Source organism: Somniosus microcephalus, chromosome 4 (assembly GCF_052327205.1).
Source record: "Somniosus microcephalus isolate GS21.2 chromosome 4, FLI_Smic_1.0, whole genome shotgun sequence".
NCBI classification, from domain to species: Eukaryota; Metazoa; Chordata; class Chondrichthyes; order Squaliformes; family Somniosidae; genus Somniosus; species Somniosus microcephalus.
In genome coordinates, this window is record NC_140990.1 from 233,178,192 (window position 1) to 233,192,286 (window position 14,095).

At 46.1% G+C, this 14,095-nt stretch overlaps 1 protein-coding gene across 1 annotated transcript in view; it reads right to left on the reverse strand.

Annotated features, from left to right (window-relative positions):
* Positions 1 to 13,865, reverse strand: part of itgav (integrin, alpha V) — a 183,719-nt gene extending 169,854 nt beyond the window's left edge. The window contains exons 1-2 of the mRNA XM_085985922.1: positions 13,315 to 13,865; positions 12,795 to 12,925 (exon numbers count right to left, since the gene is read on the reverse strand). Coding sequence (XP_085842048.1) covers positions 12,795 to 12,925; positions 13,315 to 13,484 — 301 coding nt within the window. The 5' untranslated portion in view covers positions 13,485 to 13,865. The remainder of the gene's footprint in view (positions 1 to 12,794; positions 12,926 to 13,314) is intronic.
* Between the last annotated feature and the right edge of the window lie 230 nt (positions 13,866 to 14,095).

Here is a 14,095-nt window from a genome sequence, read left to right on the forward strand (position 1 = left end):
GGGCGGCATTCGCAGGGGAGGGGTGCCTTGTGGCAACGCAGGATTGCTGCGTGACCGCATAAATCGTATCTGCTTCTGCAGCAAGTGCTGCGCAATCTGTGGCTTCCGATCTGGCGTTGGCAGCCTGAACCTGCTCGGGTAGTTGACTCAGGAATAATTCCCGAAAGAGGAAACATTGTGGTTCGGAGCCAAGGAGCGTGAGCATCTGGCTCATTAACTCAGATGGCTTGGAATCGTCAAGCCCGGGCATAGCGAGCAGTCGGCGGGCACGCTCTGCCTTTGTGAGCCCGAAGACCTGTATTAACCGCGCTTTAAGAGTATCATACTTGCTGTCAACCGGGGGGTTTTCGAGCAGGCTGATGATCCGTGAGGCCGTGGAGCTGTCGAGTGCGGAGACCACGTAAAGTAGCGGGTCTGATCCGCAAAGATGTTTCGGAGTTCGAATTGTACTTCTGCTTGTACGAACCAGGAGGCCGCCTGTTGTTCCCAAAACTGTGGGAGCTTCAAAGCCACGGAGGTCGCTTCCATGTTTCGTTTCGCGTCGCTTCTTCCGTGAAAATTGTTCACGAAAATTCGGGGTCACCATTGTAGGAATGGCTAGATTCCTAACTAAAGGACTGAGGTCGAGTCAGTCTATCAAACAAACGATGTTTAATACTATTCAACAGTTTAACACGAAAACACAGGAGAACTAAATTACAGGTCTGTACTCTTTGCTGGCTCCACGAGGACTGGCTAGGGCGGCTCCCCAGCCTGACGTCATGACGTTTTCCCGCCACTGGAGGATCACGTGATCAACGTGATGATGTCATCGCGTTTGGTCTCATTCTTAAAGGGACCGCGCTATGTACATGCAATAATATGAACAAAGATACAGATTCATTCTGTAGCTAATAATTTGTTAAAGATAATTATGTACATTAGATCAGAGTCCCCTGGTGGCTCTGCCACAATAGCATATAACAGACTTTAACAAGTTAAATTAAGAATATTTGAAAACCAAAAATGTAACTTCCAAAGTACAAAACATATCCAACATACATATTACTTTTTTCCCCAATTTTTTTTTTTTCAGGCCACGTGCCCTTTTTAAGGGGCTGCACAACCCATTCAAAATACCGTGCATGTGCAGTTTTTCTATTGAAAAGCCGACTGCGTGGGACCTTGAGCACTATAAAATTCTGTCAGGCCTGGACAGACTAGATGCAGGAAGGATATTTCTGATGGCCGGGGAGTCCAGAACCAGGGGTCATAGTCTAAGGATAAGGGGTAAGCCATTTAGGACTGAAATGAGGAGGAAATTCTTCACCCAGAGAGTGGTGAACCTGTGGAATTCTCTGCCACAGAGGGCGGTGGAGGCCAGTTCATTAAATATATTCAAGAAAGAGTTGGATATATTTCTTAAGGCTAAAGGGATCAAGGGATATGGGGAGAAGGCAGGGACAGGGTACTGGATTTGGATGATCAGCCATGATCTCATTGAATGGTGGAGCAGGCTCGAAGGGCCGAATGGCCTACTCCTGCTTCTATGTTTCTATGTGGCTGCGCAGCTTATAGGGAACATTGGCCTTATGTCTCTCAGAAATACCTCAAAGCATTTCACATGCAATTGATTATTTTGTGGTACAGAGTTATATAGGCAAACATAGCAGCAATTGCACACAGCATGTTCCCACAAACAGCAAGGTGAAAGACCATTTAATCTGTTTTTGGTGGCATTAGTTGAGGGAGGAATGTTGGCTAGGAGACCAGGAGAACTCAATGCTCTTCTTCAAATTGTGCCGTGGGACTTTTAATGTCCACCTGAACTGATAGATGGGACCTCAGTTTAATGACTCCTCCAAAAGGACAAAACCTATGATAATGCAGCATACCTTTGATATTGTCCTCCAGCGCCAGTTTAGATTATGAGTTAAATATCCTGCCATGGAACTCAAATCTATAACTTCTTAAGCCAGAGGCAAGAATACGACCAACCGAGCCAAGCTGACATCATTTTTTTTCCTGGAGAATCTGAACATTGTGAAATATTGAACACATCATGAGAAGCCATCTGCACTCAGATTCCAAAATGTCTGTAGTCAGCACATATCAGACCTTCCCAATGCGAAACTTTCAGTATTTGCTACTTCATTTTGTAATGTACAATGGTACATTATGGAAGACTCTCGCTGTGTCACAAGGGCGATGTCCACATTCAATTCAATTCAAATCGCTTTATTGGCATGACAAGTTACATCTTATGTTGCCAAAGCATCGGAAAACATTCATGTTTGTTCACAAAAATACAGATCTATCCATACAGTGTATAAACAGATATATCCCTGAGTGTATAAATATACTTTCATATAATTTATATATGCTCTTATCTTATCTCTTATCTCTTATATATACTCTTATCATACTGAGAAGCACAAACACCCTGTTATCCACTGAAAGCAGATTCATGCTGTTTTCTCATAAACATGTCAAAAGTGCAGCATAGATTCTCTGGGGCCATCGCAAACTTTAAAGGACTGCTATAAGAGGCCACATCAACAAAGTGGTCTCACAGCAGTTTTACATTATTCTGTCTGAAGTGCAATTGCTAGCCTGCATCACTACATCTTAATTAGTAAAAACATCTGTTCACAAAAATACTTCTCATGAATGCTATTAAAATGCCAAGGACACACCAGAAACTAACAAAATGTGCAAGTGTGCAGGGGATCATCTGTATATCAGCAGATTTCTACTACCATTCTCCTCCCAATACTATTGAAATCAACCAATGTAACTGTTCTAAGCTAAAATCATCCTGTTACACAGAATCCAAGCTCAGGATTACTTTCAAGTCACTCTGATAAAGAAAATAGCAGTTCTAGACATTGATACTTAGGGCTGGATTTTAATTCAGGGGCGGACTGGGGTCGTGTAATCCGCATTTCGTGTTATCCACCCGAATCTAAATCGATGTGGGAGATTGATGCGATTTTAACTTATTTGGCCAATTGAGTTCCATGGCAAATGAGTTTTTCCAGTCTGAAAGTTGCCTCTGATGGCGTCATCATTGCTGCTGCATTTAAGGTCTGCAACAAGCCTTGATTCTTCTGCAGACTGCCAACCTTTTGGCCTTTGCTGCTACAGGGACCAGGAGGCAGAATGACCAGCGAGAGACCTAGGTCTGCTCCCAGGTTTGATGACATTGCCTTGCAGGCTTTAGTTGAGGGAGCAAGAGCCAATAAAGAGGTGCTCTTCCCTTCTTCAGGGAGGAAGATGCCTCCCCAGCAGATCAAGGCTGTGTGGATCCAGGTGGCAGAGGTCAACTCTATCAGTAACCCGCAGAACCTGGATTCAGTGCAGGAAGAGATTTCATGACCTTCTGCGCACTGGAAAAGTGAGTATGAATTTCCCATCACCCTCAATCTGATCCCCATTGCCTTTCCTCACCAGCACTCAGCAATCTCTTCCTCCACATTCCACTTGACACTGACATCCATGCACGCTTACCCATTCCCTCTCTCTCTATGGTCACATTCACCTAACTATTCGACTATGCAGCCCTCACACTCCCTATCACTGTGATGCTATGAAAACAACTGACAACACACAGGGAGGGCCCTTGGTCTTGCCTCCTCACTCCATCTTTGTCTCCTTCTAAGTATCTATGCTATGGAATCTCTACACTCACTCCTTCATTCTCACTCAACCTCCACTTGTTTCCCTCATTGTAGGAAAAGAGAGCTCACAATAAGCGAGAAAGAGCGAGGACAGGAGGAGGGCCACCCTCAGTAGCCCACCTCACCCCCTGGGAGGAGGCGGTCCTGGAGATCGTAGGAGTGGAGGAAGATGCGCAAGTGGGGGACGGACAGAGGGGTGCATCACAGCAAGCTGGTGAGAGAATAGTTTTCCATCTCTCTCATTGACATTGCATGAGTCGCTGATAATGATTCTGAAGCTCTAACAGATGGACTTATGATCATCTGCAATATGCATGTAACCTTGGCATCACATCTCTGACTCTTTCCTTTACTCCCCCACAGGACCATCACAAGCACCCGTCCCCACTAGCCAGGATGAAGAGCATGAGCCTCAAGACTCCTCAGAGGAAGCTGCAACCTCTGAGGGCGCAGCGTCAGCAGAATTCAGCGCACCCAGCACCAGCGCAGACACACACCTCGGTGGGACCTTCGGGACATAAAGTAGTGTTGTCACTGCTCACAAGTGAGCATCAGCAGATTGTGGAGACAGGGACAGCAGTGGAGAGTTCTCGTCGGAGGGTGCAGGACTCTGCCAGCTCGGCTCAGCTGCATGTTGACCCTCTGCCTCTGGGTCCATCTATAAGATCAGCGGTGCTGGAACTCCAGGAACAGATGCAGGATTCTCTGGAGGTTTTGTCTCCAGGGTCGCTGTGAGTGTGGAGCGAATGGAGGAGTCCATAGCGAACATGAGCAGAGCCTTTGTGGAGTCACTGGCGCATGAACGCATCACCATGAAAAGGATGGCAACCTCCATGGAGGTGATAAGTCGCCAGAGTGCAGAAAACATGGTGAGTGTTCAGAATGGAATGACATCTCTGGATGAGCGATGGTCATCTATTGAACAGAAAAACCAGACCTTCATAGAAGTCCTTCTGAGTAGGACTGCCAGTGTAGATACGGGTCCCCATGGCCCCCCTGATGTACAGCAAGGTGCTCTCAAGCCACTTGCAAGCGCTGAGGTGGACCTGACCCATGAGAGGGAAGTTGGTGGCAGACATCAAGGAAGTGGGGGCTCCTCTCCAAGCGCTCACACTTCCATGCCACTGCAGAGCCCTCGGTCAGAGCCCCACCAGAGTCCACACCCAACTGAGATCGGCGTCTCAACCCCTGCTCAGTCGCAGGAGCAGCAGACTGTTGCCGAGCCCTTACAGGTTTGCAACCCCAGAGGACGCCCGCCAAAGGTGTCGAGACAGGAGCAGCAGGAAAGTGAGCAAGGGGCCTCCACATCTGCTGAAGCCACAGGGGAAGCACCATGTAGGAGCACGCGTAAGAGAAAGAGACTGCACAAATAGTCACAAGGGTAGTCACGTAGGTGAAATTTGATGTTTTCTGTGAAAAAGCCATCAGATGAATAATGTAAATAAAAAATCTGATGGCTACTGCTGTAGTTGTGGCGTGTCATTTCGCGAATGGGACTTTCACATTGAGGGCTTAGGATTACTTGCAATTGTCAGTATGGTGGTCAAATTGCTAGGAATCCACTGGTCCTTGGCCATTGTCGATGCTCAGGTAAGAAGCTGCGAGGCAAAAGTGCTTGATTGGCTAGGCTAAGCAAATCTGGCCAAGATGAGTGCATTCCTTGCATCCCGGGCAGCAATACTCTCGTGTACTGCTGCCGCTGGTTGATGGGCCTCTGCAGTATCTTCGTTTTCGCTCTCCTCCTCCTCCTCATCTGAGGAGGATATGTGACAAGCCACTTGGTCCTCAGGAATCTGCAAGCCACGACGCTGTGCCATGTTGTGAAGTGCACAGCAAACCACGATGATTCTGGAGACCCTGGCTGCAGAGTACTGCAGGGCTCCACCTGATCTATCCAGGCATCTGAAGCGCATCTTCAGCAAACTGATGGTTTGCTCAATTATGGCTCTGGTGGACATGTGGCTGGAGTTATAGTTTTCCTCAGCTTCATTGGATGGGCTCCTCAACGGCGTCATTAGCCACATCTTCAGGGGATAGCCCTTGTCTCTAAGTAGCCATCCGTTAAGTTGGTCTGGCGGACTGAATAGCAGAGGCACACTAGACTGGCACAGTATGAAGGAGTCATGGCAACTGCCAGGGTACTTGGCACAAACATGCAAAATGTCCTTCTTGTGGTCACACACCAGCTGAACGTTAAGGGAGTGGAAGCCCTTGCGGTTGACAAAAATACCTGGATTGCGATGGGGTACCTTAAGGGCCACATGTGTGCAGTCAATGACGCCCTGCATCCTTGGAATGCCTGTCAGATTAGCTAATCCAACCGCACGCACCGTGACACTTGCTTGATCCTTGGTGAAATGGATGTGATTGTGCGCGATGGCAAAGAGGGCATCGGTTACCTGCGTGATGCAAGTGTGTGCGGCCGCCTGGGAGATGCCGCTGATGTCTGCTGCTGATCCCTGGAATGAGCCGGAGGCAAAAAGGTTGAGTGCGGTGGTGACTTTGATGGCCACTGGTAAGGGTTGTTCACCTGGTCCTCTGGCCTGCAGGTCTTGTTGCAGCATTGCACAGATGTCACCCACTACCTCCCGCGAAAGTCAGAGCCGCCTTTGGCACTGCTGCTCAGACATGTTGAGGTAGCTGACCCTGTGTCTGTAGACCCTGTTTGGGGGGTATCTCCTGCGCCGACGGGCTTCCATACGCTGGCCTCTTCGGGCCTGTGCAGCTTCAGGTGGGTGAGCAGCAGCTTGGCGCTCCTGCTGTTGCTGCTGCTGTTGTTGTTCCTGGTTCTGCTGGTGCCGCGGCTGGTCTTCGTCCTCATCTAATGTCCAGAAGGGAAGGTAATAAATGGCTCCCATGCTTCTGGTATATGCCTCAGTTGAGGAAGCATTCAGTGAAGATGGCGAGAGGAGTTTCCCAGGAGGTCACACTGGAGATGGGTGTCAGGCTCCAAACTTCCACAGCTGTGGTTATGCCTTCTAAAAGTTCCCCCAGACCTGAGACTATAAAGTCCTGCCATCTGCAAATGATGGCTGATCAAATCTCCTTTTTAATGGTTGAGCTGCAGCTGATAGTCAGCAATCCAATTGTGCTACCGCAGGTTTCACCGTCGTGTTTCAGAACAGGTGTGTTTCACGTGGGAAAAAGGTTAAAATCGCAAAGGCCTTTAAAAATGGCATTATAGAGGCAATTTAATGCTTAAGGGCCTTAACGGCCTATCCCGCCTCTTGGAGGCAGGACGGAGACGGGACCATTAGACACAAATTAATGAAAATTGCTTGGAGGCAGGATAGAGGAGGGGTTGGGCCTGCCCACCAGTTTTTGCAATTTTAACCCCCCACACGCCTCCAATCCCGCCTCCACGGCCCAATGAAAATCCTGCCCTTAGACTCTCCGATCTAAATGCTGACAGTAACCCATTCATTTTAGTGAGTTACCACTGGTGTTACAATTGGAAAAATTAATATTGTGGTTCAAATTAATGAAGATAAACTACAAAGAACATTAAACAATGAATAGGTTATAAAATAAAAATATTTGTTATTGCTTTTTATGCCTCCAGACACTTTTTTAATTAAATCTCACTATGCTGTGCACCATTCCCTAGTTTAGAAGTGAGCAGGTGACCATATCTTGCACCTCTCTCTACCACTCTTGATCTAAATGCTGGGAGGTGCACAAGAACAGCCCAGTATGATGAGCAGTTTTGATTTTCCCTTGCTCCCATCAAAATCTCAGCTAGACATCTCCTCATGACAGTGTGGTTGAAGCCAACTAATGTTGGGGGTGTGTGGTTACCATTAGTACACCAAAAAAAAACCTGTAACTCTTCAAAATGAACAAACTTGCATTTATATAGCACATGTCCCAAAGCACTTTACATCCAATGAAGTCTTTTTTTTTTTTTTTTTAAGTGTAGTCACTGTTATAATGCAGGAAACATGGCAGCCAATTTGTGCACAGCAAGCTCCCACAAACAGCAATGAAATAAATGACCAGACAATCTGTTTTAGTGAAGTTGGTTGAGGGATAAATATTTGCCAACACATTGGGAGAGTTCCCCTACTCTTCTTTGAAATAATGCCAAGGGATCTTTCACATCCACCTGAAAGCATAGACTGAGCCTCAGTTTAATGTCGGCGGGTGTTTCAGCGGCAGAGCGGGGCTATAAAAGGCTCCAGAGACCAGGTAAGGCATACCAGTCTCCGAACTCGGAACACAGAGGGAAGGGGAGAGGTAAAAAGAAATCGAAGTGTGACGTCACCAGAAAGCAGGTAAGTGATTGGTTGGTGAGTATTTCTCTCTTTTAAGCTTAAACTCTGGTTTATAATTTCTAAGGTGCGATATTCATCATCTAGAATCGGGCAGAGGGTATTTAAAAATAATATTAATAAATTTAATTACATAGAATGGGAGAGCAGGTGATGTGTTACTGCTGCAATATGTGGGAGCTGGTGGACACCATTGATGCTCACGGTGATCACATTTGCAGTAAGTGTTGGCTGCTCGAGGAATTCCGGCTCCGTGTTGAAGAGCTGGAGTCCGAGCTTCAAACACTGAGACACATCAGGGAGGGGGAGAGTTACCTGGACTCTGTGTATCAGGAGGTAGTCACACCAATTAGATTAATTAATTCAGATGTAGTCTGTGGCCAGGGTCAGGATGGTGTGACTAGAAGTGAGGCAGGTACGGGGATCCAGGAGGTAGTGTTGGAGGAGCCGCAGCCCTTGCTCTTGTCCAACAGGTTTGAGGCTCTTACTCCCTGTGAGGATGGGAACGGGGACTGCAGGGAGGATGAGCAACCTGGCCACAGCACCATGGAGTGGGGGGCCATTCAAGTGGGGGGGGAGTTAAAAGAAATGTTGTAGTGGTAGGGGATAGTATCGTTAGGGGGATAGATAGGGTTCTTTGCAGCCGAGAGCGAGAGTCCCGAAGGCTGTGTTGCCTGCCCGGTGCCAGGGTTAAGGTCATCTCCTCTGGGCTGGAGAGAAACTTGGAGTGGGAGGGGGAGGATCCAGTTGTCGTGGTCCATGTTGGTACCAACGACATAGATAGGACAAGGAAAGAGGTTCTGCTGAGGGAGTTTGAGCAGCTAGGGGCCAAATTAAAAAGCAGAACCACAAGGGCAATAATCTCTGGATTACAACCTGAGCCACGTGCAAATTTGGCTAGGATAAATAAAATTAGAGAGTTAAATGTGTGGCTCAAAGACTGGTGTGGGAGAAATGGGTTTTGCTTCTTGGGACACTGGCATCAGTACTGGGACAGGAGAGAGCTGTTCCGTTGGGACAGACTTCACTTGGCCAGTGCTGGGATTAGAATCCTGGCGAATCGAATAACTAGGGCTGTAGAGAGGGCTTTAAACTAATTAGTGGGGGGGAGGTTTTAAGAGAGCGAAAAATAAAAATGACAGCGCTGAAGGCAATAGAGCAAGGTAGCAGTGGGGGAATTAAAAACCAGAGCGTGTCAGGAAGGGACAGAATGTATAATGGTAAAGTAGTAAAGGGGGTAAAAGCAGGAATAAATTGTCAGAAAACATATTTGAAAGTTCTTTATCTAAATGCACGCTGCATTCGTAACAAAATAAACGAGTTGACGGTACAAATAACTACACATGGGTATGATCTGGTGGCCATTACGGAAACATGGCTGCAAGATGATCATGACTGGGAACTAAACATACAAGGGTATTTGACAATTAGGAAGGACAGACAGGAAGGAAAGGGAGGTGGGGTTGCTATGTTAATCAAGGATGGAATCACTGCAATAGTCAGAAATGATATTGGGTCAAAGGATCAGGATAGTGAAACAGTTTGGGTGGAGATAAGGAATAATAAGAGGAAAAAGTCACAAGTGGGCGTAGTCTATAGGCCTCCTAACAGTTGCAACTCCGTTGGTCGGTGTATAAATCAGGAAATAGTTGGGGCTTGTAATAAGGGAACAGCTATAATCATGGGGGATTTTAACTTTCATATTGACTGGACTAATCAAATTGGGCATGGCAGCCTTGAGGAAGAGTTCATAGAGTGTATTAGGGATGGGTTCCTTGAGCAGTATGTAACTGAACCAAACAGGGGGCAGGCAATCTTAGATCTGGTCCTGTGTAATGAGACAGGATTAATAAAAAAGGTCCTAGTAAAGGATCCCCTTGGAATGAGTGACCATAATATGGTTGAATTCCAAATTCAGTTTGAGGGTGAGAGAGTTGGATCTCAAACCAGCGTACTGAGCTTAAATAAAGGAGACTATGAAGGTATGAGAGTAGAATTGACTAAAGTGGACTGGGAAAACAGATTAAAGTGTAAGACGGTACAAGAGCAGTGGTCTACATTCAAGGAGATATTTCACATCTTTCAAGATAAATATATTCCACTGAGGAAAAAGGGGAGTAAAAGAAAAGACAGCCATCCGTGGCTTAGTAAAGTAATAAAGGACAGTATCCGACTGAAAACAAGGGCATATAAAGTAGCCAAATCTAGTGGGAGGATAGAAGATTGGGAAGCATTTAAAAGCCAGCAAACAATAACTAAAAGATTAATTAAGAAAGGGAAGATAGATTATGAAAGTAAACTAGCAAAAAATATAAAAACAGATAGCAAGAGTTTCTACAGCTATATAAAAAGAAAAAGGGTGGCTAAAGTGAACGTTGGTCCCTTAGAGGATGGGACCGGGAAACTAGTGGTGGGGAACATGGAGATGGCAAAGACGCTGAACAAATATTTTGTATCAGTCTTTACAGTAGAGGACACTAAAAATATCCCAACACTGGACAAACAGGGGGCAATGGGGGGGGGGGGGGGCGGGGAGGAGCTAAACACAATTAAAATCACTAAGGAGATGGTACTCGGTAAAATAATGGGACTCACGGCGGATAAATCCCCCGGACCTGATGGCCTACATCCTAGGGTCTTGAGAGAAGTGGCGGTAGGGATTGTGGATGCATTGGTGATTATTTTCCAAAACTCCCTGGACTCAGGAAAGGTCCCAGCAGATTGGAAAACTGCTAATGTAACACCCTTATTTAAGAGAAGTAGACAAAAAGCCGGAAACTATAGACCAGTTAGCCTAACATCTGTGGTTGGCAAAATGTTGGAGTCCATTATTAAGGAAACAGTAACAGAGCATTTGGATAAACATAATTTAATAGGACCGAGTCAGCATGGTTTTATGAAGGGGAAGTCATGTTTGACAAATTTGCTCGAATTCTTTGAGAACGTAACATACAGGGTGGATAAAGGGGAACCAGTGGATGTAGTGTATTTGGACTTCCAAAAGGCATTTGACAAGGTTCCACACAAAAGATTACTGATCAAGATAAAAAAATCACGGGATTGGGGGTAATATACTGGCATGGGTGGAAGATTGGCTATCTAACAGAAAACAAAGAGTTGGGATAAATGGTTCATTCTTGGGCTGGCAATCAGTAACCAGTGGTGTTCCGCAGGGGTCAGTGCTGGGACCCCAACTCTTTACAATCTATATTAACGATTTGGAGGAAGGGACCGAGTGCAACATATCCAAGTTTGCCGATGGTACAAAGATGGGAGGGAAAGCAGTGAGTGAGGAGGACATAAAAAACCTGCAAAAGGACATAGACAGGCTAAGTAAGTGGGCAGATGCAATATAATGTTGGAAAGTGTGAGGTTATGCACTTTGGCAGAAAAAATCAAAGAGCAAGTTATTATCTAAATGGAGAGAAACTGCAAAGTGCTACAGTACAAAGGGATCTGGGGGTCCTGGTGCATGAAACACAGAAGGTTAGTATGCAGGTGATCAGGAAGGCCAATGGAATCTTGGCTTTTATTGCAAGGGGGATGGAGTATAAAAACCGGGAAGTCTTGCTGCAGTTATACAGGGTATTGGTGAGGCCACACCTGGAATACTGCGTGCAGTTTTGGTGTCCATATTTAAGAAAAGATATACTTGCTCTCGAGGCGGTTCAGAGAAGGTTCACTCGGTTGATTCCGGAGATAAGGGGGTTGACGTATGAGGAAAGGTTGAGTAGGTTGGGACTCTACTCATTGGAGTTCAGGAGAATGAGAGGCGATCTTATCGAAACATATAAGATTGTGAGGGGGCTTGATCGGGTGGATGCGGTGAGGATGTTTCCACTGATGGGTGAGACTAGAACTAGGGGCCATAATCTTAGAATAAGGGGCTGCCCTTTCAAAACTGAGATGAGGAGAAACTTCTTCACTCAGAGGGTAGTAAATCTATGGAATTTGCTACCCCAGAGAGCTGTGGAAGCTGCAACATTAAATAAATTTAAAATGGAGATAGACAGTTTCCTAGCAGATAAGGGAATTAGGGGTTACGGGCAGAGGGCTGGGAAGTGGACGTGAGTCTAGATTCGGATCAGCCATGATCCTATTGAATGGCGGAGCAGGCCCGAGGGGCCATATGGCCTACTCCTGCTTCTTATGTTCTTATCTGAAAGATGGCACCTCCAACAATGCAGCACTCCCTCAGTACTGCACAAAAGTGTCAGCCTGGATTATGTCCTCAAATCTCTTGACTGAGTCTCAAGCTCAGACGCAGTAGTGCTACCACTGAACAAATAGTGCTTGTGGGCTAGCTGAATTTTCAAGTAACAAGCATCCCATCCGACTGGTAACTGCATTATTATCCTCCCCTTCAATAATCATAGCTATTGATGTAGTTATTTTTAAATATGCTAAGCCACTTTAACTGCCAAATTTGATTCCTTATACTATAATGTACCCCTGTTAAATAGGCCACTGATTTGTTATAATATTATATTCTTCAAAGAGGGTGGTTGTGTTAACTATGATGTACTACAGAACTAAATTTGGCTTTACCTTTTAAATACCAAGGCAGTTCATGCAATTGGGGGAAACCCCAGCTGTAAAAGCAGGTACTGAAAAGTGAGTAATCTGCTGTTCTTCTGATCAGAGCACTTCCAAAGGCATAAATGTAGATGGAAAAACTGTCCAATAATTCAAGAAATCATCCTAGACGTGAATTTGGTAAAACATTTGTTCTAACCCCCCCTATAATTAGACATGGTACACAGAATAACTTGCATCAGATCTGTCACCCACTCAGGTGACAGTATTACATGATTGGTAAGGGCATGATTATTTAAACAGTTAAGTCAAGCATGAATTCACATACCTGTCTCGTCAAATAGGACGGGCTCGCAGCGGGACGACTTCTTGCTCCAGGGGCACTTGTACACTGCCCCACCTTCGACAATATCTGGCTGAGAAGTATTTGCCTTTGGGGCTCCAACTAAAATGTTCATCCTGGTAAAATTATGAAAAAGAGCGGAGGCAAAAAGCCTTTGTTCAATTTACTGTACTGTCACCTTTCAGCGAGTGTATTTTATTCACGTACAATGTAACAGATTGATCAAATACATTCTGCAACGAGCTTAGTTCATGGATACCGATATTGTTTAGTCTTTGACTGAAAAACAAAAATGTATAACGATCACAACAGGGTGCTTACGTTCTTGCCCTAATGTGTTGAGCGGTTAATACATTGGAAGCCATTCACAAGTTTTAAATCCACATTCGCTACATTTAAGCAATAAGCGTTTTACTTTTATGTCTTTTTTGCGAAAACTTGGTTCACAATTGATACAAAAGTTTCCAGAATCCCCCTCCGGTGAATACTTCAACCTCTTACTTACTGTTCCGAGCCAGGTGTGAAAAAATCGACAGCAAATCCGAAGTAACTGCCCGAAGGTCCGGAATAAACGGACGGGCTGGCGGTGTCCAAGTTAAACCCGTAACAACAGGAGAGTGCGAAGAAAATCACGGCCAGCGCCTGGCGCCCCATGCCCAGACACACGGATGCCATTATTACTCGGCTCTTGCTCTTCGCCTTACAACGTCCCCAAGTTCTGCCTTCGGACCGGAGCGAGCTTGCTGAAAGTCGGTGTTTTCAGCAGGGTGGAATGATTAATCTACAGCGGGCCCGGTGAACCCCATCCACTTGTGCTGCTGACTGTCCGGCTCCGCGGTAACTCGGTACAAGGGGAGCTGCTCGTGTGCCCCGCTCCCAGGCGATGCCTGAAGGTTCGGATTCAGAACTCCGGCCCGGCGCTGCCAATAGCAACAGAGACGGCCGCGCGCCGCTCGTGTCAGGAAGTGCAGTAAGGTGCGAGCGGCGTCGGACGTGAGTCAGGCTGTGTTTCCGCACACCCCGACCCGCGTTTAAATGCAGTTTTCCACCGACGTCTTTCTGCAAGAGCAGCTCCACCCAACCAGTCTTGCCGTAATATGTGTCATACATTTTTTTCCCTCTCCTACATTATGCATTCCAGCAGACAACTTGAATGGAACAACTGGTCTGCACGGGAGATAATTCCGGTCAGACTTGGCTTGAACCTGGGGACAAACTTGTAGAGAGAGGGGGGAGGGGGGTTAGTTTGTGTTGTTCTGTGGAAACTTTTGTCGCAAATTGAAAAA